The sequence below is a fragment of the Myotis yumanensis genome, unplaced genomic scaffold (assembly GCF_028538775.1).
Source record: "Myotis yumanensis isolate MYYU_CA2020_CCGP unplaced genomic scaffold, mMyoYum1.0.hap1 SCAF_15, whole genome shotgun sequence".
Taxonomy (NCBI): Eukaryota; Metazoa; Chordata; class Mammalia; order Chiroptera; family Vespertilionidae; genus Myotis; species Myotis yumanensis.
In genome coordinates this window covers 47,257,575-47,284,237 of record NW_027223766.1, presented here as the reverse complement: position 1 = coordinate 47,284,237, position 26,663 = coordinate 47,257,575, and the positions used below count along the sequence as shown (strand labels likewise).

The 26,663-nt window shown below is 39.3% G+C and overlaps 1 protein-coding gene across 1 annotated transcript; it reads left to right on the top strand.

The window, feature by feature from the left end:
- Nucleotides 1-1,022: 1,022 nt before the first annotated feature.
- LRRC69 (leucine rich repeat containing 69) lies at nucleotides 1,023-25,167 on the top strand. The gene is made up of 8 exons (XM_070392297.1): nucleotides 1,023-1,205; nucleotides 6,313-6,439; nucleotides 9,070-9,142; nucleotides 14,505-14,700; nucleotides 17,909-17,980; nucleotides 19,147-19,248; nucleotides 21,813-21,992; nucleotides 24,787-25,167. Exons 1-8 carry the CDS (start codon nucleotides 1,023-1,025, stop codon nucleotides 24,916-24,918), a joined length of 1,065 nt encoding a protein of 354 aa, XP_070248398.1. The 3' UTR covers nucleotides 24,919-25,167.
- Nucleotides 25,168-26,663: the final 1,496 nt, after the last annotated feature.

Genomic DNA, 26,663 nt, shown 5'->3' with positions numbered 1-26,663 from the left:
AGAAAACATAATTACTCTTATGTAATGAGCATTTACTGTGCTAAGCAGTGTGCTAAATGCTTTACATAAGCAAGCTTATTCATTTCTCACAGAAGGCAGGGGTTGGTATAGTCATTCCTGTTTTATAGCTAAAGGGAATGGGACTCAAAGAGGTTGAGAATGAATAACTTACTAAGCCATAGGGTTATTAAGTGGTGAAGCTGCCCCTAGAAGGTGGGTCTGTGAGGATCCAAAGCACTTTAAATCAAAACTTCCATTTCCAAATATAAAAAGAAAACCAAGAAAAACACAATATTCTTCTTTATTACAGGAGAGAATTTCTACAGATTTCTAATACATGAAGTATCTGCTCATGTTTGAAAACGTTTACCACAAGTCAGAGCAAATTTAATCACAAAATAAGCTTGCCAAATAAAAGTCTAAAGGTGAAGCCAAGGGCTTGACTAGAAAACCCTTTGTTAAATTCTGGATATATGGGAACAGATACCTTGTCTTTTTAGTTCATAGGCCTTCAGATCAAGATACCTGGTAAATGCTGCATTTTTTCCTTGATCAATTTTCAGACTTAGGAATTGGTTCCCTAGCGAGCCCCACTGTAATCAGTGAGTTTCTTTTCTTTTAAAACTACCATGATGAATCCTTACATGTTCGTGGACCAGGCCACTGTCGATTATTTTTTCTGATCCTCAAATTTTCTGATTTTAGACCGGTGATGTTCCTTATAAGTTGGCACTAATGTTCTTGGATCTGCTTAGTCTTCAATTACTTCCATGTCTCTGGCATGAGATATCCTCGGCTCATCTTGTACATTTTCTACCCCAAGCCTGGAATCAGCTGTTTCCCCTCCCTACCTCTTACTCAGGAAACTGCCTGATGCCTCCCACCTTCTGCACGGTAGGTCTCAGAATGTTTTTTGTTTCCATGACACAACCATTCTGCAATTAGAGATTGTAAAGATACCAAATAAGGAACTTAACCCCTAATGTGTACCTTATCCCTTTTCCTATCTCTCCTCCAACTTCATGGAAGAAAGGTTGTTCCTCAGAGCAGTAAAGGGTGGTAAAAACACTAAGATCATTACCTTGAATGGGAAGAAGATGACAAAGATACCCTCTACAATAGGAAACCTGCCTGGCCTGAAGGTTCTAAACCTTCAGAAAAACCTAGTCTCCAAGGTGTGCTCAGAGTTAAGCACCTTGACCCAGGTGAGGAAGAGTTCATCTTTTTGGATTAAGGATCAAAGAGGTGAGAGAACAATAGGCTTTGATATGTAGAGATTTGGTTTCTTGAACACTTCCTGTGGATCCTTGTTAGAGAGGTGCCTGAGGTGTTCTCCCTTAGGAATTCTATGTGGTAGGGGAAGAAGTAGTTTCATTTTGTTCATGTTCTCTTTGGAGCACATCTGGACTCAGGATTAGGTCTCTGCTATACTCATCTTTCTGGAGGCTGACTTTTGGAAAGGCTTGGGAGTCTAGATCTAATTGTCTACCTCGGGGGCTCCATCTGGAAGTGCACTTGAGGATCCCTGAAATGCTGTGCATCCTGGGGACTCTCGAGGCTTTTGCCTACAGAATGAAGAGACATTTGGAGTATAGGAAGGAGGTTCCTTTTTAGTTTCCTACAGCAGGCTGAAATTTTTTATAAAGTATTTGTATTGATTTTAGACAGGAAGAGAGAAGGAGAGATAGAAATATCAGTGATGAGAGAATCATTCATTGGCTGCCTCCTGCACACCCTGCACTGGGAATCAAGCCTGAAACCTAGGCATATGCCCTGACCAGGAATTGAATCGGGGACCTCTGGGTTCATGGTTTGATGTTCAACCATTGAACCACACCGACCGACTACAGCAGGCTGAACTTTGAAATGGAGTGTTGTCAGGGAATGGGAAGGAGGGACATTCATTTCTTTTGAAGTAGTTTCAAATCAGTTATATTCATTTTTAAAAGTAAAATATGATTTCTTATTTAAGGGCTGAGCTGAGCCAGCTCTCTACTTAAGGCAATGACATTGTTCAGCTGTTCATGAACTCATAATTTTTCTTGTATAGCGTCTCTAAGCTTGTGGAATTTAAAAAAAAATTTCCTGTACAATGGGAGTTCTAGAACCATCCTATATAATAAAGAGCTAGTATGCTAATTAGACTGGATGGCAGAATGACCTTCCAGAACGACCTTCCGGAAGACCAGTGGGCGGGGGACAGAGCTGCAAGGCCCCTGGGGCCACGAGGGCCTACTCTTGCACAGGTTTCATGCATCGGGCATCTAGTCTTGAATAAAAACTGCTGGAAACACTCAAAAGATGAATATAGATTACTAGTATTTACACAGTTGAGAAATACTGCTCAGTCATTTTCACATTTGCTAATAAAAGAGCAGATGAGGGGTTAAGAAGATAGAAAGTTATACCCTAGCTGGTTTGGCTCAGTGGGTAGAGTGTTGGCCCATGAACAGAAGGGTCCCAGGTTCGATTCTGGTCGAGGGCACATACTTCGGTTGCAGGCTCAATCCTCCTATGTTAGGCAATCAATCAGTGTGTCTCTCACGTTGATGTTTCTCTCTCTCTGTGTCTCTCCCCTTCCCTTCGACTCTCTAAAAATCAGTGGACAAAATATCCTCGGATGAGGATTAACCAAAAAATAAAATAAAGTAGTACATTGTGTTTTAAAAAAAAGTAAGTTTAGAAAGCTGCAAAGAGCCCTGAATGTGAATTTGGAGTCTTGGGCACCTTAACTGGGTTAGCCACTTATAGGTAAATATAAGACACTTAATCTCTTTGGGCCTCAATTCTGCCTTCATTTATTGAATCCAAACATAAGATTGAGCACCATTTGTGTCTCAGGCACTAGGAACTAGTAACTCATCAACAAACAGAACTGATGAAAATCCCTGCCTTCATGGAGTTTAAGTCCTTAAGTTCTAATCAGATGAGATATAAGAAACAAATAAACAAAACAAATAGGATATGAGAAAGTGATTAGTGCTAAAGAGAAAAATAAAGCAGAGAAAGTGGGCAGGGCATGTTGTGGCATTTGGCCGAAATACTGATGAATGACCTCTGTTGCACAGTGTCCTTGTGGTCTTTGTAACTTGGTGATTTGTATGTCATAGTTCAAAGATATAAGAATTCTTATTCTAACAGTCCTATATAATAAAAGGTTCATATGCAAATCGACTGAACAGCAGAACGAACGGTTAGTATGACGTGCACTAACCAACAGGGGGCAGACGCTCAACGCAGGAGCTGTCCCCTGGTGGTCAGTGCGCTCCCACAGGGGGAGCACCGCTCAGCCAGAAGCCCTGAGCCTCTCCTGCCTCTGCAGCAATGCTAAGGATGTCTGACTGCCAGCTTAGGCCCGCTTCATGCGGGGGCGAAGGGGTGGGGATCTGGCCTAAGCCGTCAGTATGTTAGTTTGAACTCTTGCCTGTGTTGCTACAGGCCATACTCTTTGTTAATAATGATATTTTGCTACCACTTTTTATATATATACTATGCTTGCCTTTTGGACTAATATTTCTTTTGTCATTGGAGGAAGTCCAGTTGGCCCCAATATACTGATCTTGGCCATATTTTGCATAGAATGCACCATTCATATTGTCTTGATATTTTTAAGTTCCTAAAACAGAAATGATACTTTTATATTTCTGCACTCACAAAGTGGTATCCAATAGAATAACAATATCAACCATTTAGTGAGAGCTGGCACAATGCTAAGAACTCTGTTCATTTTTAAGGAAGTTATTACCCTCATATTGTTAATAAAACTTATTGAAGTAATGTAAGTTTTAAAGTCTTCCCTTGGGGACTGCCCATAACCATAAAGAGTGTTACTAATGCAATACTGTCGTGCTATTTCTGGATGCTTGCTATTTCTGAAAGCCTTGTGAGTAAAACATCATTTAGAGTAGCCTTGCCAAGGCATCCCACTGCCTTCCTGCAAACATCACCTCCTCAGAGAGGTCTTCCCTAATGACAGCCTGAGTTACTTTCCATGCCATTATCCTATTTTCTTTCCCTTTTACGTAGCACTTAGCAGTAACAGAAATTATTTGTGTACCTCCTGTTGTCTGTCTTATTTCCCAATGTATAAGCACTATGAGAGAGGGAATCTTATGTGTCTTTTTTACTGTAGTATAGAGAATAGTACAAGGTACATAGTACACATATAACAAATACGATTAAAGTAATGGGACATTTAGATTGGGTCTTGAGGTATTTCTCAAAGGCAACTCATTTTTTTTTGCTAAGGTGTCTCTGGACCTTTCTGTATAGTTTATGTAATCTCTGCTGGAGCTCTGACATATTTGCCACGGTAACAGAGGATAACCACCTTGTCTTTCAGATACCTTTATGACTTTGAAAGTCATCAATGAATCTTTTTTTTTAGTGATCTTATTCCATCAAGAATCATCCCAGTTCCATGGACTTCATCTTAGTTTTAACTTTGAAATCCTTTATATTTTGAGGTTATCAGTTGAACCCTGTTCATCATCTAATATCATATTCTTGGTGGTGGTGCTCAGAATTTCACATGGTATCCTTTTCTAGCCAAAGCCATATAGTTAACTAGAGGCCTAGTGCACGAAATTCGTGCAATCAGGGCGGGAGAGGGGGAGGGGTCCTTTTGCAGTCTGGGAGCCCTTGGGGGATGTCTGACTGTCAGCTTAGGCCCGCTTCCTGTGGGGAGCAGGCCTAAGCCAGCAGTAGGAAATCCTTAGCGCTATTGAGAAGGCGGGAGAGGCTCCCAGCATCGCCACTGCACTCGCCAGCCATAAGCCTGGCTTCTGGCTGAGCGGTGCTCCCTCTATGGGAGCGCACTGACCACCAGGGGGCAGATGCTGCATTGAGCGTCTTCCCCCTGGTGGTCAGTGTGCGTCATAGCAACTGGTTGTTTAATCATTCAGTTGATTTGCATATTAGCCTTTTCTTATATAGGATGTGTCACCCAGAAAAGTGCCTTTTCTTGGGTTATCTATCTACTTTATATCATCTTGAGAGCTAACTTTTGACTGTCAGCTATCCTAGTATATTTCCCAAGATTGATCTTCAAAATTACATTTCATCAAACTTCTTACCTCTCCTCCTCTCAGCAGACTTTGGTTCACATTTCATTGAAAAATGGACACTATCAGGAGCTCCCTCATCTTTCCATCACCAAATCGGTCCAGTGTTCTGATCTGCACACACCTTTCCTCTACCTTCCTTCTTACTCCCTGGATGAAAAGGTCCTACTTGCAACTTGGATCCTATCCTCTTAAAATCTAAAGGATTTTGATTTCTGCAATTATCCCTCTCCTTGTATTAGTAGTTACTCATTCTCTACAGGTTTATGTCCATCAGCATATAATAAAGTGAAATGTATGTTATTTTAGGGAAAAACAAACCCTCCAGCTGCCTCCTAATTTTCCAGTGTTCTTTTATAGCAAAAGTTCTTCAAATAATTGTCTTTGCTTTCTCACATTTTCTTGACAGCATACCTCAAACAGTTTCCTTTCCAACACTTCACTCCTGTTGTCAAGGTCACTGTTGATGTTCACATTGCTAATTCCAGTGGTTATTTCTTTGTTTTTATTTTACTTAACTTTTCTCTAGGATTTGATCCACAGTTACCTTCTTAAAATAGCTGCCTTTTCTTTTCTCTTGGCTTCTGTGACACAATATATCTCTGAGAGCCTGAGTCATAGATTTTTGTAATTAATTGAGGCTGCACTATCAGAAGAAACCCATAAGGGGGTGAAGGAAGCAGAGTAGAGCAGAGCAGGAAAAGGATCTAGGCAAAGATGTCGCCCACGCCATCCTCATGGCCCGCCTGGCCCACTGTAGTCATGCCTGTTATCCTTGTGCTCACCTCTTGCTCCACCTGAATTTAATGCTTCATTTGGGAGTCGTATGACAGGAGAACCTCAGATCTTTGGCAATATTTCTGACTTCAGGAAATTAGCTCCTTTGTTGATTTCTTTTAATGGTTTTGAGTCTATAGGTCACAATGCTAGGGTATTCTCGAGCTGTTCAAGTGAGTTATAAATGAGCCATTAACTGCATTTTTAAATACCCTTGGAATGGTTTGCGATACAACTTTATTAAAGTGCTTTAATTGAAAATTAAAGTGTGCTTTAATTAGCATAAAGTGTTTGAACACGAACTAAAATGAACTTTATAAAAATCATTTTAGATATGTGTAAAAGGATTGTTTGTGATCATGCTGAAGTTTTCATAGGTTATGTCCATCTCAGCAAAGGGACTTAATTATTTCTTTTTTCTCATTTGAAGGTAGATAATGTCTGAGTCCATTAAATCTCTATATGTTTGCAGTTGACAGTACTAAATCTGGGAAACAACCTTTTAGAAGAAGTTCCAGAAGAGGTGAAATACCTCACATCCCTGAAGAATCTCCATTTATTTGGAAATAGAATTAATAGATTTGCTTCTGGAGCATGTGGTAAGTTAGTCAAAGAAAAGCAGTATTATAAGTCTCAAAATTAATCCCCTTATACTTATAATACCCTTAACAATTTATATGAAAAAGGAACTTTACATGTTTTGCTTTTGGGGGGAGATATTTACATGCTACTCTTGAAATTATGAAATTCTGGGGACTTTTTTCCCAGCTATTGTAGTAAATTTCTTTAGATGTAGACCTAAGAAAATAAGCAAGCATTAGTGTAGTGAATTTTCATGTCTGTTTATACTCTTGAATCTATGGGCCCTTTCTTTGTGCCAGAGTGAAAACTAGTGGAAAATCAAATCAAGGAAAGCTTTCCACAGCTCTCCTTTTCCTTTATACTTTTTATTTTGTCTCAGATACTAAGTCACAGACTTTGATCAAGATAGTAGGTTTAGCCCTGGCAGGTGTGGCTCAGGGGTTAGAGTGTTGGCCTGAAACCAATTCCAGCATGTTCAGCAGGGCTGAATCTGGGAATGGCTGATGTCATTCCCCAAACCTGAATAGGATACATTAAGTTGATTGCTTGCTGCCAGACAGCAAAGGGCATCTTAATCTACGTGTTATTGCCTCCTACTGGTCAAACACCTGAACAGCCATAGGCTAATTCTTCCAATCTGACAATGTCTCTGTATACGAAACCCTGACCCTTTGAAGTGTATATCTCTGCCTCGCCTCAGGACAAATTGTGTTAATAAAAAGCATGGGGTCCTGAGACAAGGAGATCTGAGATCTTAGTTTCCTTTAAACTAGGTTCCTCTGACCCCCAAATGCCTTTCAAAATTACTTTTTGTCTCTGGACTCCTATTTAATCTACGCACAGCCTTCTCCAGATTGCTGAACCCTTCTAGATGCTGGAACAAGAACCCCGGCATGCATCAATGGGTGTCAGGTTCAATTCCCAGTCAAAGGCATGTACCTGGGTTGCAGGTTCAATCCCCAGCCTCTGTTATGGCATGTAAGGGAGGCAACTGATCTAATCTATGTGTCTCTCTCACATCGATGTTTCTCTTTCTCTCTCTCCATCTCTCTCTCTTCCTTTCTCTCTCTCTAAAATCAATAAAAACATATCCTCAGGTGAAGGTTAAAAAAAAACTGTGACAAATACTTATCAATGTTTATGCACTTTATATATACAAAAATAGCACATATTCAGCATTCTATTAACAGTTTACTTAGGAAGAAAACAGTTTACATAAGAAAAAATTCAGGGAATGGAAACAAGTAGACAACATTTTATTAGCTATACTGAGGGAATAAATTTAAGTAAAATCTGATATATATAATATTAAACAATTTAATGCTAATTTAGATTTCTGTAAGGAAATTTTTCTTCTCATGTTGCCTTTAAATGAGGTTTGTAAAATATATGTAATCTGTGTACACTGCCCCTAAATGTCTTTAGTTCCTGTATGTCTTAATTTTGGGGCTGTTGAACTTTGAAAATCCTATGTGATTGACATAAATTATGGTCTATATCAGATCATGACTATCCAACTGCATTGTTCAGCATGTATTACATGACCCTGTCCCCTGACCAGAGCAGACTGGACCAGGGTTACATGTGTGTCCTAAGCTGGGTCAGTCATACACTCTGTGCTGGGGATTGTGATAAAATCTAAAACAATTTAATTGGCCTAAGTAATCATAAGATAGTGGTTGTAAATGGGTGGCTCATGAGCTGAATCTGGGTCACAAGTAGGTTGGTTCTGTTTTGTCTGTGTTTTTCTTCTCTCTCTCTCTCTCTCTCTCTCTCTCTCTACTCCAATGCATTTATTTGTTTAAATTTAGCTTTATTATTGAAAGTATTACATATAAGTTTTTTAGTGCCAAGATTTGCAGATCAAGAGAATTCACATAAAGGCTGGATTTCTGGACCTTTCTGTCTGTTTTGAAAAAGAAAGATTAGGCATGACTGGAATCACATTGCCACATGGCAGCAATTGCTAGGAGCTGGCTGAATGGGAGTCCAACCTGCTCAGCTCTCAAGAAACTCATCATGGACAATCTCACAGAGGCACTGTGTAAATCTGAGTATGTGAATTCCAAAATCTTCGCAGCTGTAACATGTTATGACTTCACAATTTTGTAAGTGGGGCACAGGGCACAGAATCATGGGCAGGAGAGGTGAGCCCCTGAAAGGAACAGGTGTGCACAGTGCCGAGAGATGGTGTTATGTGTGCCCGTGTTGATTTGCTTGGGTGGGCACACTTGCTGGGATTCACAGATGCAGGGGGCATGGAGTGTTTGACTGATTTCCCACGGGGTGTTTTGTTAGGTAGATGAATGTTATCCATAAAGAAGAATCCTTGGACTTCATTCATTCCCTCCACAAATATTTATGTGTTCCAGTGCCTTTTGTAGTGCCTTTCTGGTTTGAGTTCGGTTAACTAGACTATAACTTCTGTCCTCAGGCACCATGATTTAGCATAGTGAAACTTTGTGATAAATTCACCTTTTTTGTTTTTGAAGCAAGTTTAAGAAGTTATCTGTTATCAGCAACCCAAGAGCCATGGGCAAGACAAGAAATCAGAAGGAAAATCAAGTTAAACAGAAAAATGGCTAAAAATTATAGCTAACATACATATATATATATAACGAAAGTGTCTAAAATTATTTTCTAACAGATGGCTTGAAAAATTTGATCCTACTTAATCTGAACAACAATCAGCTCACATATATTCCTAAAGAAGTCAGCAGGTAATTTTGTTGATAGCAACATTTAGTTAACTCCCTACCCCATTACTCGCCCGCCCCTCCCCCCCCCCCCCCGCAACCCACCAGGACCCTCTGAAAACCTTATGCTGAGCTTCAAGCCCATGTGGGATTTGTACATAACAAAGGGGGCATCTGAAGAATGAGACAAGCCACCATTTTTAAGCAGATGATTCCTTAAACACTGCAGAAAAATGAGAAACAGCATGGCTTAGTAGTCTAAGTGTAAGAGTAGGGGTTTGAAACATACATTTCTAAAGTGTTATTAACCTTCCAACTCTAGTTCTTAGAGGTTGCTCCACTACAGAACTGGTGATGGTAAATTTTATTTCATGTGAGTATTGTAAATCATTTTCAGATTGATAGAAAAGGTATCATAAAAGTCTATTCTAATTCACTTGCCAATACTTCTAGCAAATGTATTGTTTCCCAGGTAAATTTTTTTTGCAGAGAAAGTAATGTTTTAAGTCAGAGCAACTAGAAAAAAATTTTGAAGCAATTTAATTTTTTAAGAAGAGGAATATCTATAGCAATGAAAATGCTAGTATTTGTCTGCTTGCTTCTTCACTTATTCAATTGATTGATGTATTGATGTATTGATTGAATGAAAAAAGGACACTTGGAAGATCTGGTGAACTAGGTTCAGGTTCATATATTTGTACAACCAGCTTGATGACTTGAGGCATGTACTTTAGCTGTCTTAAATCTTAGCTTTCTCATCTCTAAAGTAAAAAATCTGAGTATGTGAATTCCAAAATCTTTGCAGTTATAACATGTTATGATTTCACAATTTTGTAAGCTCTGTTTAAAGTACAAAAAAATATTAAAATGAACCGTATAAACATATGGTGATATGTCAGAAAAGTGAAAGCAAATAGAATTGGAAAATGGATAGGTCTACACAGTTTTACAGATGACTATGGATTGTCAGTATTCTAGTTGTGCCTTAGTATAAGCTGAAGAGTTACCTCCCCAGGCATGGTTCCAGGCAAAGTGAAAGTTCTTCACCTTCCTATACTTTTGTGTCTTCATCTGCAAAAGGAGGACAATAATAGTGCCTATTTCACATGGTTGGGGTTTTTAAATATATTTCTTATTGTTGATAATATTACAGATGTCTCCCAATTCCACTCCTTTCCCCACTTCCTCCCTGGCCTGATTCACCGCCCCAGGTCTTCACTACCCTATTGCCTGTGTCCATGGGTTATGCATATAAGTATAGTAGAGGCCCAGTGCACGAATTCATGCATGGGTGGAGTCCAGCCGGGCCGGCCCTGCCTCGGATCGGAGTGGGGAGCCAATCAGGGGCAGGGCTGGCTGGGGGGAGGGTCCATAGGTGGTTGGCTGGTTGGCCCCATCCCCTGGTTGAACTCCTGGTCGATGGGATAATTTGCATATTAGCCTTTTACTATATAGGATAAGTTCCTTGATTTATCTCTTCTTGTCCCCCCAAGTCCACATCAAGGTATGTCAATTTGTTCCATGCTCACAGGACAGGATTGTTTTGATGGTTAAATAAGCTAATCCATCAAAGACATTTAGGGTTGAACCTGTGATATAATAAGTACTTAATAGATATTAGCTTTTACTTTAATTGGTTATTATTTTTGTTCTTTCTGTTTCTCTCATTCATTTCTTTTTCGACACAAAAGATTGACTTAGTAGTGAATTTGGGAAAAGCTCTTTCATTTGGGGCCTGTTTCTCTGTTTCCCCGTTTGGGCTGTCTCTTTGTGTTTGTTTCTATGTATGACATAGAACACCATTGCTCCTAGTCTTTGTGTGGTGGCCTTCCACATAGTAGGTGTCTGAATGTTGCAATCTCCTTGATCTCCTGTGCAGGGTGCTCTAGGAATGTTTCTTGTTTGGGTTGTTTAGGCTCTCCTGTTGTAATTGGGTCCTGATTACTATGGCCCTTTTGTGGGTGGTATTGACTTCAGGCCAGCTGACTATGAGTCTGGCATGCAAACTGCTGTCTCGAGGTGGTTTGATGGGCTCAGTGGCACAATCATAGCCCTTCAGGCTAGGTGTCTATAAAGGTAAACGACTATCACTGTGTAGGAAATGCTGTGCAGGGGCTGCCCCCTGAGGTGGGGTTGTTCCCAGTAGGGACTGGAACCTGCCCTGATCTACCTTTGAGTGTGGTGTTTGTGTGTCTATTTGGGTTGAGTTCTTGTGTGTTCTGAAACCCACTAGTGGTTGTGTTGGTTCTGGGTCCCTTTAGGTAGGTTTCAGATGTGGTTGCTGTCAAAAATTGTATGTAACTGGCCTTGATCCACCCAGGTGTAGTTACCACTCTTTTCTCTCTTTATGTCAGTGTCTACTAGACCTGTATGTGTGTGGGAGGGGCCAATCTGTGTAAATGGGTCTGCTTTGTTTAGCTTAGAAATGGGGGCAGATCTGTGGTTGGACCAAGGCTCCCTGAGGTCTGCTTCTACCTGTCAGCTACACTGCCTCCCATCTGAGGTTACCTGGACTTCCTCCAGGTGGGAGGGAGCTGCGCTGCTTCCGTTGGAGGTGTGCCCGCCATCTCGTCTCAAGGCCTGTGCTCAGCTACGGAGGCTGCGGGGCAGCCCCCCTGGCCCTGTCCATGTCCACTCGGGCCTCACCTGCACGCGCAACCTCCCCCTGTGGTCATGACCCGTTACGGTGTCCTGGCCTAATTTGCATATTTTATATATATATATATATATATATATATATATATTGCTCTTTCTGATGGAATCTGATAGTTCTTATAGAGTTCTTTCACTTTTTTTTACTCTCAAATTTCTCTTCCATCTGACTCATTTCTAGATGTCTATCTTTGATATTACACATTCTTCCCTCCACTTAGTCTGCTTTATGTTCTAAGCTCGCTAGTTCATTCTCCGTCTCTTTTATTGAGTTCTTCAGCTACAGTATTTGTTTGGCTCTTTCTCTATAGTTGTTACCTCTTCAGTAAAATAGTCTTTTTTGTTCACTGATTTTATTTCTGAGTTTGTGAATTGCCTGAGTTCTCTTGTATCTTGTTGAGCTTTTCAGAACTGCAGTCTTGAATATTCTGACATTTAAATCACATATTTCCATGACTTTAAGTTCTTTTCTAGAGGTTTTAAGATTTTCTTTTGGATTTCCTTTGTTATTTTGGTTATTCATTGTGTTTAATGGGTTAATTCTCTGCTCTTGCATTTGCATAATTGTAAACTGCTTTTAAAAAGAATTAAATGTAGAGGTATTTGTTTTCCAGTAGGTGGCGCTGAAGCAGTAGTTCTTATTTCTCTTACCTCTATTGCAGGGGTTGCCTAGATCTCTTGGGGCAGTGCCCCTAAACTGTGCAGACCTCTCCTCGTTCCCCAGTAGCTGGGTGTCCCCTCCACTACCCTGTCATCTCAGACTCAGGGAACCCCTCCCATGGATCCGCAGGGGAGGCTATGGATATTCTGTGTGCTCCTTGTGCCACTCCCTGTAGTCAGAGTGACTCCAGGTTGACTTAGCTGCTTCCACTAAGATGTACCACAGGGAACTGGGATGGTTGGGTGGGGGTAGCTAGTACCTGAATTCCAGTTCTGCTCCACCTTATGGGCTTAGCAGCAACAATTACAAACTACTTAGACTGGATTCCGCCCCCCCCCCCCCCCCCCCCCCCCCCCCCCGCTCCCGGTTTCAGTGCTTTTACCTTCAGCTTACTGCCCTGTGAGCTGCAGGGGGGATGGAGTGGGCCAATTTCCCATCTGTGGAATCTCGTTCAATTCTAGCAGGCTTTAGAGGATTGATATTTTTTTGCACCATTTCTCTGCCCCTGCCCCTGGGCCCAGTTCTCAGTGTTGCCAGCCACCCAGGACAGATTGCTGTTTCTTCCTCTCCCGTCTAGTCTGTTCCGTGGAGCTGCACCCCAGCTCTTTACTGCTGAGGTGTCCTCTGGGCCTGCAGGGAAGGCTGGGCTGCAGGAGGTTCCTATCTCTGTCCTCCTTCCCAGCCCTGCCTCTGCTGTTCGCCCAGATATGCCCCTTCTGATGTCTGTCCACCTTGGGCCTTCCATGGGAGAGACTCGGAGGTCCTATGATGCCACCAGGCTGCCGAGGTCCTTGACCACCTCTTTAAATATTCTTTTACCTATAGAGATGGAATGAAACTCACATGCTAATCTTCTCTATAGAGTTCAGTTTTACCATATGTACTGTCAAAGCAAGCACTATATATTTTTATTATTAGCTTTGCTAGTAAATGCGTCTGCATTTGAATCTTGAAACTGTTATCTACTGGATGGGAAATTTGGGCAAGGTATTTACTACCTCTGATCCTTTATTTTTATTACTTCTGATTGTAAGTGAATAATTCCAGCCTTAGAGTTGTACTGATGAGTAGATTAAATGCACATGCAGGTAATTGGTGCTCAGGTAGTGCTAATTTTTTGTTGTTGTTTCTTTATTCAAAATGATATTTTCTTAGCTTATAATGTCCTCTTGTTGCCCTAATTTTACAAGTTTTATTATTCAACGCCAAGTTCAAATGTCAGTTTTTCAAAAATGCTTATGATATACCTCAGGTATCATGTCTGTAATCATCGACTCAAATTTTCTTAATATTTTTCTCCCAGTCCAGTGGCATTTTCTATCCTCATTTTATGGCTCTAGGTAATATTTCCTTCTAGGCCATGATATATAAATGAAGGCAGAGTCTGTGTTTGACCCATCTTTGCATCTTCCACAGGAACTAAGTGGTTCTCACAAATTTTTGGCACAAGATCTATAGTCTATAACTATACCTATACCAATACCTATATCCATGTAGGTGTTTATATGTATATGTATATTTCTGCATGTATATGTCCTCCTTTGTTTTTGGCTTTCTCTTTAATATAGTGAATGTGTATGTACACAGAATGAAAATAGAATTTTCTTTCTTTAAAATCTAGGTTTTTCCCTGATTGGTTTGGCTCAGTGGATAGTGCATCGGCCCACAGACTGAAGGGTCCCAGGTTCGATTCCAGTTGCAGGGTTGTTCCCCAATATGGGGCGTTCAGGGGGCAGTTGATCAGTGTTTCTCTCTGATAGATGTTCCTAACTCTCTATCACTCCCCCTTCCTCTCTGTAAAAATCAATACAAATACATTTTTTAAAAATTTAGGATTTGATTACATAAACTACTTTTAATGTAAGCTATCTGAATATAAATTATTTTCAAAAGTTTGATTACAATCAAGATTTTTTATGCTCCGATTATTCACAGTAGTTGTGAACATTTGACTGAAATAAAGCTCAGATGAGCTACAAGAAGATTAATTGACACATGGCTTTTGACAAGCAGTGTCTGTGCAATAGGCTTTCCTTTTCTGTGTTTCATTTATATACTTTGTTTAATTTTCAGATTAGAAAGCCTTATATGTTTGAGTATAAATCATAACCAGCTAACCAGTATTCCTAGAGAACTTTGTTTTCTTAAGAATCTTTCTGAACTTCAACTTAACTACAATCAGATCATTTGCATACCTGAAGAGATTAAGTTCTTGAAGAGGATCCAGAAACTTCTTCTGGCCAGAAACAACATTGAAGTTTTGCCAGAGGTAAGCAAAGCATGGGACAAAATTTTCTTTGGTTGGGGAAGAAGTCTCCTTACAACATGATTCAGGGGGATTGTAGAATGGACATGGGTAGCTGAGTGCACACCATCATTTACTTTCCTTGTGATTAGATGGAGTCAGCTCCCAAATTCCTGTGACAAAGAATGGTTGTAACTTGTTTTATTTCACATAGTTAAGGATGCCAGGTTAGTAAATACAAATATACGATACTAACTTAAATTTGAATTTCAGGTAAGCAATGAATAATTTTTAGTGTATGTTCCAAATCCTGCATGGGACATAACTATATGAAAAAAATTCATTGTTTGTTTCAAATTTAAGTGAAGCTTCTATGTTTTATCTGGCAACCCTATATGCTGCACAAAATATAAGTACATATGGTTTTTGAATATGTGCTAGATAACTTTCATTTTTTTCTTCATATCCACACTTTGTCCTTTTTCAACCTACTCTGCATCTGGGAGAATCACCAGTATCAGCTCCTACATCCTCTGGCTTCCTCTTGGACATGGCCAATTAGAGGCACTAGCAGGAGGTGAAAGGATAAGAGAATGAATATCAGATGGTGTTCCCCTGGTACCCTGTCTGATGGGGTGCTATGAGTTTCCTGCACACCTTTTTGGAAAGCTATAGCTAATGTCATGTGATTCTCATATGGGCCATTACTATCTCCCCTTGGCTCCTTAGGCCTATGGTGGTAAAATAACTTCCTGCTGTTTCCCAGCTTTGGGGAACTTTGAGGTTTTAGGGAACTACATTTTGTAGTTTAGGTTTTTCTAAATCCTGACTTTACTCAACTCACCTCAGATTTCTCACTTTGAGAGTACTGTTTCCTGCTAGGAACCTGTCAGTGGGTTTACCTTTCCTTCTTATGCAAATTAAAATTAACTTGGTAGGAGGGAATGCATGTCATGCAGTAAATTGAGAGATAACAAAAGCAGGTCAAATCCTGCCTTCATTTTTCTTTCAAGGGAATATTCTCTTTAAAAATTCTGTGCACAGTATAATGTAATATGTGAAAACATACCAAGTTATAGGCTACAAATAAGAATATTTTTTAAAAATTCTATTCTTAAATTCTTTAAAAATCCTAATTTCTATGAACAAGTAAAAATATCTTTAAATTACAAAATAAATCTATTAAAAGTATAACTCATTTTTTTGAGGGAAAAGCTTTAACAGCAGCAATATAATCATCATGCTGAAGCATTATATTATTTAGTGTTTATTACACTTTATGGTGTAGCTCTTTTTATTATATCCAATTTAGAATAAGGAAAAGAGATTATGTGACTTGAACACAACTTGCAAAGATCAGAGAAGAAACTCAAATCCATGTCTCTCTAACTTAAAAGTCCTCTTTCTATCCTATATAATAAAAAGGGTAATATGCGAATTGACCCTAACAGCAGAACCTCTGGGAATGACTGGTCACTATGACACACACTGACCACCAGGGTCAGATGCTCAATGCAGGAGCTTCCCCCTGGTGGTCAGTGTGCTCCCACAGGGGGAGCTCTGCTCAGCCACAAGCCAGGCTGATGGCTGCCAGCACAGCTGTGGTGGCGGGAGCCTCTCCCGCCTCCTCAGCAGTGCTAAGGATGTCCGACTGCAGCTTAGGCCTGCTCCCCGCTAGCAAGTGGACATCCCCCAAGAGCTGCCGGGCTGCCAGAGGGATGTCTTACTGCCAGCTTAGGCCCGATCCCTGGGAGAGCGGGCCTAAGCCAGCAGGTGGACATCCCCTGAGGAGTCCCAGACTGTGAGAGGGCACAGGCTGGGCGGAGGGACCTCCCCGAGTGCACAAATTTTTGTGCACCCGGCCTCTAGTAATTTTATAAATCCCAAGGAGTTTAGATTTTAAAGAATTGAAATGCTAGGAAGTCCTATCCTGAATTATTATATAAAGAATGTCTATGATCATTTATGTCCTTGTACATTTAATATGATTCAGTCTATCATTATTTTGTAATTATAATTGTTCGGTCACCGAAGGAGGAACGCACGAGGCCAGAGTGGTGAGGGATTACGAATGATCATCCGCACTCCAGGTGGCTGAGCCTGGATGGCTCCAGCACCCAGTGATGGAAGTCATTGGCTTTTAAAGGACTTTTGGAGGACTTTCTTCTGGGTGGAGACTTCTTTATGCAAACCTGGAGGGGGAGATAGTGGAATGTGGTCACCACAAATGAAATGTGGTCTCAGCAAAGGGACTGTCCATAGTGAAATGACCTGAAAAGCCAGTTAGCTTGATCAAACCTAACAATAAATATTTACAAAAAATACTTGTTTTGTTTATGAAAAAATTAGGAATCATTTTCTGGTACATTATAAATTGTGTGTATATCTTCACATGTATATGAATGTATATGTCCATCCAGTCACATTAGGCATGTAGATAGAGACCCTAACAGATTTTTCTTTACAGTATAAGGAAAGTGTTCATTTAGCACAGTGCTAAGCAAAAGAGAGATGAGAAATATATGCCAGTGGTAGAATTGTCAATTAGGGACAACTTTCTAAGATTACATCTGTTTTCCGTTTCTCAAAGATTCTTTCCACTGTAATGATAGTAATGTCTACCTATGCTCACTATGTACTAGGCCCTTTTAAAAACATATTTTTATTTATTTCAGAGAGGGAGTGAGAGAGAGATAGAAATGATGAGAGATAATCACCAATTGGCCCCTCCTACACACCCAAAACTGGGGATTTAGCCTGCAACCGGGCATGTGCCCCGACATGGTTCATAGGTTGATGCTTAGCCACTGAGCCACACGACTGTGTTGTATTGGGTCCTTTAGTAAGCACTTAGTAATTTATTTAATCCATGCAATAATCACTGAAGTAGGGCCTGCCATTAGCAATTCTATTTTACAAATGGAGAAATTCAAGTTCAAAGAGATTAAGAAATTTACCCATAGTAAGTGTCAGAAGTGAGATTTGAACCTACAAATAGCCTCTCTCTTGGCCACCATGTTATATTGCCCTGGAGTGGTCAGAGGAAATGGAAAATTCAGAGAATCTGACAATCCAGGATACAGCGATTTTCTTTGGGGAGGATGTAAAAAAGAATTGATCAGGTAATTAGGAAAGATGATCAATACCATCAAGTTCGAACTTAGAAGAAATATTTATGATTCTATGTATCGTACAGATTCTTAAAAAATCTCTCTGTTGTTTTTTTAAACAGGTATTGTGTCATCTTACAAACCTAAGAATCCTAGACATAGCTGGAAATGTCATTCAGATATTTCCAACAGGAGTAAGTAGAGTCGAGTTCTATTATAATGGAAAGACATTTTTGTTTATGCTACTGAGATTAGAACAAAATGAACAACCAGTAGAACCTGTAGTAATTGGAACCTTGAGTTATACAAATGACTCAAATACCTTTTTTTGTTCTAGAATTTCAAAACCTATTGTGGTCCTTTTGTCCTTCCTTTGTGTTCTGTGCCAGCTGAAGTTGTTGGAACTAAGTGAACTATGATTGCTATCATAAATATTTTAATATATTTGTATGGTTAGTGTTTTTTGTTAGTATATACTATCTTAGGCCACTTAATACTTTTTGAAAATATTATTTTCAAGAGCATACATTTTTTTAAAATATAGTTTTATTGATTTTTAGAGGAGGGGAGAGGGATATAGAGATAGAGACATTGATTGGCTCAATTGGGGCTTTCTCCCATGCACCAAAAGGCTGCCAGTTTGATTCCTGGTCAGGGCACATGCCTGGGCTTGTGGGCAGGATTCCTGTGTAGGAGGAAGCTGATGGATGTTTTGCTATCACATCCATGTTTCTCTCTCTCCCTCTCACTTTCTCTCTCTCTCAAAGTCAATAAAAATCTTTTTAAAAAAAAAGCAAAAAAAGCACTGTCATAACTACAGTTAGATGTGTTAGAAATGTATTAGTTCTTTTATTACCATACTAGAGGCCCGGCGCATGAAATTTGTGCATGGGTACGGTCCCTAGGCCTGGCCGGCCATCAGGGCCATCTTCCCCAGTTGCCAGCAGCCAGCCCCACCTCCCACCGCCACCCATCCCTGGTTCCCCATTTGCCATCGGGTGATCGGAGCCTGCTGGCCAGGGGGAGGGACCGAGAGGTCCGCCGTTCCCCACGGGTTGCCCTCTGTGTGTGGGGCGACTGGGGGCGGGGGCGGCCTTGTCCTGGTGCGGCCCTCATCCCCTGCCACCCACCCCCGGTTCCCTGTTCACCATTGGACGATGGGAGCCTGCCAGCCAGGGGAAGGGACCCAGAGGTGGTCAGTGCACCTCATAGTGACTGGATTAGGTCCTGCTGTTAAAATACTAATGTGGACTATAAGTCCTAAATAAAGCATTTTAAATCTAATTTTCTTGAAGATGTAGCCTCAGGAGTAAAATTTGTTACTTTGTTGTGAAATGAAGTTTTTGTTTTGTTTTGAAAGTTTCAGCATCTGAAGCTGAAGGAATTCTACTGTGAGGGAAACCCGCTGTTCCTGAAGCAGCCTGTTGGTGCTGTCAAGCAGCTGGACGTCCTAAGCCTACAGGTGAAGCCTGAGTCATTCACACAGGCCTCCAAATGAAGCCCTGATTTAAGTTGTAAAGAGCTTTCTTTTAAAGCATTCTAGCCAAATTAGCAAGATTAATGTCACCTAGTCTATTGGCAGTGTGAATCCTAGACATAATCTCTTTGTCTTGCTTATAGAATCTAATGTCATCCTATCTGATTTCCAGAGTGACTAAATTCAGAAAAATGGAAACCTTTCCCGCTCCCTTTCTGCATTCTCTCATTAGGGAGGTTTTTTAACCATTTTCGCTCTGTCCTTGGCTGGGGAAGATAATGGTTTGTTAGTTACAAGCTGGCTGCAAACTGCCCACACTCTTTGGCCTTGTTTTAACTTCCCTGTCTGTTTCCCTATTCCTCCTGCCCTGGAATCCTGTAACACATGTACCTGTAAGAGGTATCCGAAAAGGTACTATTGTCATAGCCAGTATATATACTTTACATATACTCACATTTCCAAGTAATAACTTTATATTTTGATTCTATATCTTCCAAAGTAATACATTAGCAGCAAGTAGGAGAAAAATATAAGTAATGGGTAATGTTAAGAGTTGTCAAGAGACACACTGGATACAACACACATATTTAGTTTCAGAAATCTTAAATGGAAAAAGTGTACTATGTGAACTGTGACCTATTTATAGGTCCCATGTATTTCAGCAAATTCTTCTACCATCTGATATTTTGGGGAGTGAATCTTGTATTAGTTTTCTGAAGCTTCATAGTGAGACTTAGACTTTAATTATTGTAGCTAAAACTTACCTCTAAAATCAACATTTTATTCAGAATCACAAGTTATGCTCTGTGTAAAGAGGTAAAGAAAGGGTGGTAATAGACATGTAACTTATCAGTCCTGGTAATAATAGTATGAAAGGGTACCTTTTTTTTTTTTTCAGGAAGGATGACCTCAGTTATGTAACCACCCGGGAGAATGAGCTTAAGTGGGTAGGAGGTTATGCTGCTGAAGGATCAGGCATTTAAGGAACCCAAGCTGTGTAAAGGCAGCTTTCCCAGATGCCTGTGAAGTGGAAGGGACAGCGTCATAAGGAACAGGGAGACAGCAATCTATAACATTTTGTTGTTATTTTAGAAATACTTTAATTTGGGTGAATGAGTGATAGATTATGTCTGTATCTATATATCTACATCTGCATCTATGTAGGTATTCGCAAAGATTCATTTCAGAGCCTAATATGGACTACTTTAATACTACTGAAAAATCTTTCACTTTGACCAGAAAAAAAAAGTTTCACAAACTAATTCAAATTCATGCAGTGTTTGTGTAACATTTATATAAGACTTCCGGGCTACTGGCACAGACATTGGGGAGGTGGGGACACTTAGTGGAGTAAATCAAATATATTTTTTTGTTGTTGCTTGGCCAGTAAGGATTTAATTTTAAGTATTATATATATATATATATTTAATTTTTTACTTTAGGATGATGTTGATTGTCATGATGAAAGTCAGCTTCTACATATTTCCACCCTACCCCTTTTATTATTTAACTAGAAGCCCAGTGCACGGATTCGTGGACATTGAAAGGAAATTAATTAGAAGGTGGCTGGCGGGGCAGGACTGGGTGAGATGCCCAGGACATGCCTCCTGCTGTCCCTCCCTGGCTGGCCACACCTGGGGTGGTGCCGGGGCTCAAAGGGTGTCTGTGAAGTGAGCGGAGTCCTTCTGGCAGGTGGGGTCCCTCAGCTTAGCCTGTGGAGATCGGGCCGAAACTGGCAGTCTGACATCCCCCGAGGGGTCCTGGAATGCGAGAGGGCATTCTTCAAAGTTGCTGTCACTCAGCAGCTCCTGCCCCCTTGTAGCCAGTGCATGTCATAGCGACTGGTTGAATGATCATTCAGTCATTGGATCGCTTAGGCTTTTATATATAGATAGATATTCTAATAATATTATTACCATAAATGAAGTTTCTGAACATACCTGTCTGGATAGGTTTAATACAGAGTAAATTCAGAGGTTTGGTTAATAGAAATAAGTATTCTTTACCAATATGGCTCTACCTAGGTACTCAATGCAGTAGGTAACTTAAACTAATGCTTCTCAAACTCTAACATGCAAAGTGATTATCTCAGGAAACTTGTTAATTGCAGATTCTGATTCAGTAAGTCTGGAGTGCACCTGAGAGTGAATTTTCAATATGCTTCCAGATGATGCAAATTCTATTGGTTCATGATCTACAATTTTAGTGGTAAGAATTTAGACACTAGTAAATAGGATAGACTCAGTCAGTCTGAATATTTGTACAGTCCTGTTTACTGTAATAAGAGGTACAAAATTTAAACTAAACTTTATCTAATAATGTAAGTTTATTATAACTTGGATTCCTGTATATGAAAATATGGAAATATTAAAATAGGAGTAAGTTGCTTTTCTTATATTGTTGAAAACTAAACTTATTTATAATGCCAATTATTGACAATATACTTTTTATATACACTTTGAAAAATTAATTTAACGGACACTGTGAGGAATAATAAAGAATGGTTATTTTGAAAATTATCTTGAGGAATCATATTTTTTTAAATCTAGGAAATAACATCAAGATTTATTAAGAATGAGCTGATAGAAAGGAATCCTTTCCTAATGGAAGCCATAGAATGGTACCCAGAGATTTGGGACATAATCTCTAAGGGAAGAAAATGTGCAATATGTGGAAAGTCATTTTTTGGCATGTGGCTAGAATGTGTTGAATTTGTTTCTCCATCAAAGGTAAATGGTGCTTTTTTGTGTGAATATGAGCATGAGACCTCCTCTTATTCTTTGTTCATATCTAAATCATCCAATACTAACTAGATTTGTATATAAGAATTTATTTCTATGATAGTATAATGTTTTTTCCTATCTTTATTGAGATGTAATTGATATATAACATTATGTTCAAGTGTACAAGATGTGACTAAATACATTGCAAAAAGTTGCAAAATCATTGTCACCATAGTATTTGCTACCACCTCCATTCCATCACATAGTTACATTATTTCATTTTTTGTGGTAAGAACACTTAAGGTCTACTATCTTAACATTAAAATATATGGTGATAATCAGAGGGAAAGGGGACTGGGGGAGGTAGGAGAGGGTAGAGGGAGGTAAATGACGATGGAAGGATATTTGACTTGGGGTGGTGAAGACACAATATAATATACAGATGATGTATTATAGAATTGTACACCTGAAACCTATATAATTTTAACCTATGTCACCCCAATAGATTCCTTATAAATTTTTAAAACAAAAACAAATATATAATGCATTATTATTAGTTATAATCATCATACGGTACATTAGATGCCCAAACTTATGCATCTTATAACTGGAAGTTGTGCATTTTGAACATTTCCCTACCCCAACGCTTAATAAACATCACTTTACTGTTTCTCTGAATTTATCTATTTTCGATTCTGCATATAAGTGATAACACACAGCATTTGTCTTTCTGTATCTGACTTATTTCAGTTTGTGTAATGCCCTCAAGTTATAGTGAATGGGAGGATTTCCTTATTTCTCGTGGCTGAATAATATGTCACCTTTTCATTATCCATTCCTTTGTTGACAGTTTGTTTTCATATCTTGGCTATTGTAAGTAATGCCACAACGAACATGAGAGTGCAGATATTTCTATAAGCTCCTGATTTCAATTTCTTTGGATATGTACTCAGAAGTGGGATTGCTGGATCATATTTTAAAGTTTTAGCTTTTTAAGGAAGCTGCATACTGTTTTTCATAGTGTTGTATTGATTTGCGTTCCACTACACCAGGGTTCCCTTTTCTCCACGTCCTTTCCAGCACTTATCTGTTGTCTTTTTTATGATAGCCATCTAACTGATGTGAGGTGATATCACATTGTAGTTTTAATTGCATTTCCCTGATGATTAGTGATATTGAGCACTTTTTCATGTACCTGAGGTCCATGGAAAAATTTATATTCAGTCCCTCTTCCCATTTTTAAATTAGATTGTTACGTGGGTTTTTTTATTTTTTTTGGCTATCGGGTTAAATGAATTCTTTATATATTTTGGATATAGATCCTTATCAGACATATAATTTGTAACTATTTTCTCATACTCTGTAGATTGCCCTTTCATTTTATTGAGTTTCTTGTGTTCTGCAGAGTTCTTTAGTTTGATGCAGTCCCCCTTATTGATGTGCTTTTATTGCTTGTGCTTTTGCAGTCATATCCAGGAAATCACCACTGAGACCAATGTCAAAAATTTCCCCCCTATGTTTTCTTCTAGGAGTTTTAAGATCTCAGTTCTTAAGTTTAAGTCTTTAATATATTTTGGGGGGTGTGTGTCTCAGGGGTATAGGATAGAGATGCAATTTTATTCTTCTGCATGTACCTATTCAGTTATATTTACATCATTTATTGAAGAGACTATCTTTTCCCCCATAGAGTATTCTTGGCTCCCTTGTCAAATACTAGTTGACAGTATACGTGGGAGTTTATTTCTGGGCTTTTGATTTTGTTCCATTGGTCCATGTGTCTATTTTTATGCCAGTACCATATTGGCCTGTAGTTTCTTTTGAGAAATCAGCTGATAGTCTTATTCGAGCTCCCTTGTAGGTAACTAACTGTTCTTCTCTTGCTTGCTTTTAGGATTCTCTGTTGTCTTTAAACTTTTGCATTTTAATTATGATGTGTCTTAGTGTGGGCCTCTTTGGGTCATCTTGTTTGGGACTCTGAGCTTCTTGGACTTATATGTCTGTTTCCTTCACCAAACTGGGGAAGTTTTTTGTCATTATTTTTCAAATAGGTTTTCAATTTCTTGCTCTTTCTCTTCTCCTTTCAGCACCCACCTGATGCAAATGTTGGTATGCCTGAAGTTGTCCCAGAGGCTCCTTACCACTATCCTTATATTTTGTTATTCTTTTTTCTTTTTGCTGTTCTTATTGGGTGTTTTATTTTATTTTATTTTATTTTATTTTTGCTTTGTTACATTCCAAATCGATAATTTGATTCTTGGTTTCTCCTACCCTACTGTTGATTCTTTGTAAATTATTTTTTATTTCACTTAGTGTATCCTTCATTTCTTACTGTGTTATTTTTATGCTGTTGAGGTCCTCGCCAAGTTTCTTGACATCCTTATAACCAGTGATTTGAACTCTGCATCTAGTAGATTGCTTGTCTCCACCTTGTTTAGTTCTTTTTCTGGAGTATTATTCTTTTCTTTCATTTGGACCATGTTGCTTTGTCTCCCCGTTTTGGCCACCTCCCTGTGTTTTTTTCAATGTATTTCATCCCAAACACATTATAGCTGGACAATATAACATGTTTGATAAAAGCATAGATAATTTTTTATCATTTGAATTTTGTTTAATATTGAGTTTGCCTTTATTAGCTAGTAAAGGTTATTTGTGTGGGAGAAATAGCAGATGAAGAATAAATAGAAGAGTGTGTCCTTTAGAAATTAATGTTATGAAATCTCTGAAAAAAGCTAATATTTATTTTATTCAAAACTATTTGTTGAGCAATGCCTTAATTTTATTTCTAATCTTTACTTTTTAGAACTGGAAGATAAGCAAAAATCTAAAGCTGGTACCTCTTCGAACATTAATTTGTTCTTACCGATGTTTTAATCTACGTGGCCCTAACCAGTTTGGAATTGCTCAAGTGCAGAGCAGTGAGAAGCTCATTTAGAGCCTCAGGGGAGTTGCCCTGTCAGCTCTGCACACAGAGTCAGATTGTACCCTAATTATGATATCATGCTGTGTCTCTTTGTCAATACATTAAGCCAGAGGAAGAAAAACAATTCCTTTTAAACATCTCAATATAAGCATTACAGCCTGCCTACATTATTTAGATTCTAGATGTGCTGTTTCTTCTTTGACTTAAAAACAAAATAATAAATGGAATAACTACGATCTGTGTGGGAAATGAGTCTTATTTTTTTCCCTGTCATCTTATGACCACCATTTTCCTTTTCTAGTATTAAGAGACTTCAATGGAGACAAATTTTATAATTGAAAGAGAATCACTTTTTAGTGTTAGACAGTTGTATCACCTTTGTATAATTCAGGTAAGCTCTTATTTGTTAAGAGGCACTAATATCTTATTGACTAAGATAAAACCTTCATTCCACTAAAAATGAGTAAAAGGCTAGAAATCCAGGGTTGGTTATTCCTAGCATCACTTTGTTCATATTTTGTTTTGTTTTGTTTTCCTCACAAATGGAACTGACAGAAGCCAGAGCAAAAGAGCTGAAATGTGAATTTGGCTCTTTTTCTGTGAAGGGCAACAGAAAACTATGGGGACAAGTTATTGAAAATATATGGCATGGATTGCATAGACCAGTGAGCTTTGTAAGTGTATCCAGCAGCATCCAGATCACTTGAGAAATTGTTAGAAATGCAAAACATCTGGCCCCACCCCAGACTACTGGATCAGAAATGAGGCAGTGTGTGGCCCAGAAATCTGTTTTAAGAAACCCTGTAGGCCAGTGGTTCTCAACCTTGGCTGCACATTAGAATCACCTGGGAATCTTTTTAAAATCCTGATTTCTGGGCCTCATTCCGGAGAACCACTGCTCTAGGCAATGCTGATGCCCTCTGCTGTGTGTTCAGAAAAGCAAGAAATGTAATCATAACTTTACATTTAAAACCCCACTAGAAATATACTTATTCATACACTATTGGGTGGCTCTTCTGGTGGAAAGCTGAGTGGATTCTCATAGCCCATAGATTATCGTGTTACCTTCCTAACTAGGCCTTTCCTTAGTTTATTTTAGGACCTACTCCTTTATGCATCAGCGTTCCCTCTGGCAAACCTTGGGAATCTAAGTCACTGGAGCACAGCAGAGAGGCCCTCAATCCCAAAGAACACAAGAGTCAGTTCCTACTGACGCAGAGATGAGGGCCTCAAGGCAGCTCTCTAAAAGCTCCCTTAACTAAGAATGCATTTTAAACTAAAACACAAAGCAAAAGTAAAAATGAAAGTCATAGGAGCTCATTAAAAAGGAGTTACAAAAATAAACTGCTGAGGCAAAAACTGCTCAGTAAGTTGATTTTGATTAGGGAACTATTTTTACACTACCTGTGCAATGGAAAAGAGTGTGTTGTTCACCATTTGAACCCCAGGACCTCAGCCAAAATGTATGTGCCATCTTAACTGCGGAGAGAAAATTGTATCCATTTATTCATCTATGGTGTATTTACTTAACCAATATTTCAGGTATTCTTGGAGCTCAGGTGACACAAAAAGAGAATCTTGACTCTACACCTTTTCATCCTGCTCTCTTTTTCATATGTCAAGGTATTGAGACTTGGTTTCTGCTCTACTACTCCACAACTGGTTTCTCAGAGGGGACCTATGAGTGCCTACCAACCCACCTGCTCCTCATCTGGCTGGTCTTCCTTGGAATTTTGGGCTCAATTGAGCATCTTTTG

Excerpts from the sequence above, each read along its gene's own strand:
- LRRC69 (XM_070392297.1), top strand. The coding sequence starts at position 1,023 with ATGGAAGAAAGGTTGTTCCTCAGAGCAGTAAAGGGTGGTAAAAACACT. Across the intron at positions 1,206-6,312 it reads AGTTAAGCACCTTGACCCAG|TTGACAGTACTAAATCTGGG; the intron begins GTGAGGAAGAGT and ends ATATGTTTGCAG. Across the intron at positions 6,440-9,069 it reads ATTTGCTTCTGGAGCATGTG|ATGGCTTGAAAAATTTGATC; the intron begins GTAAGTTAGTCA and ends ATTTTCTAACAG.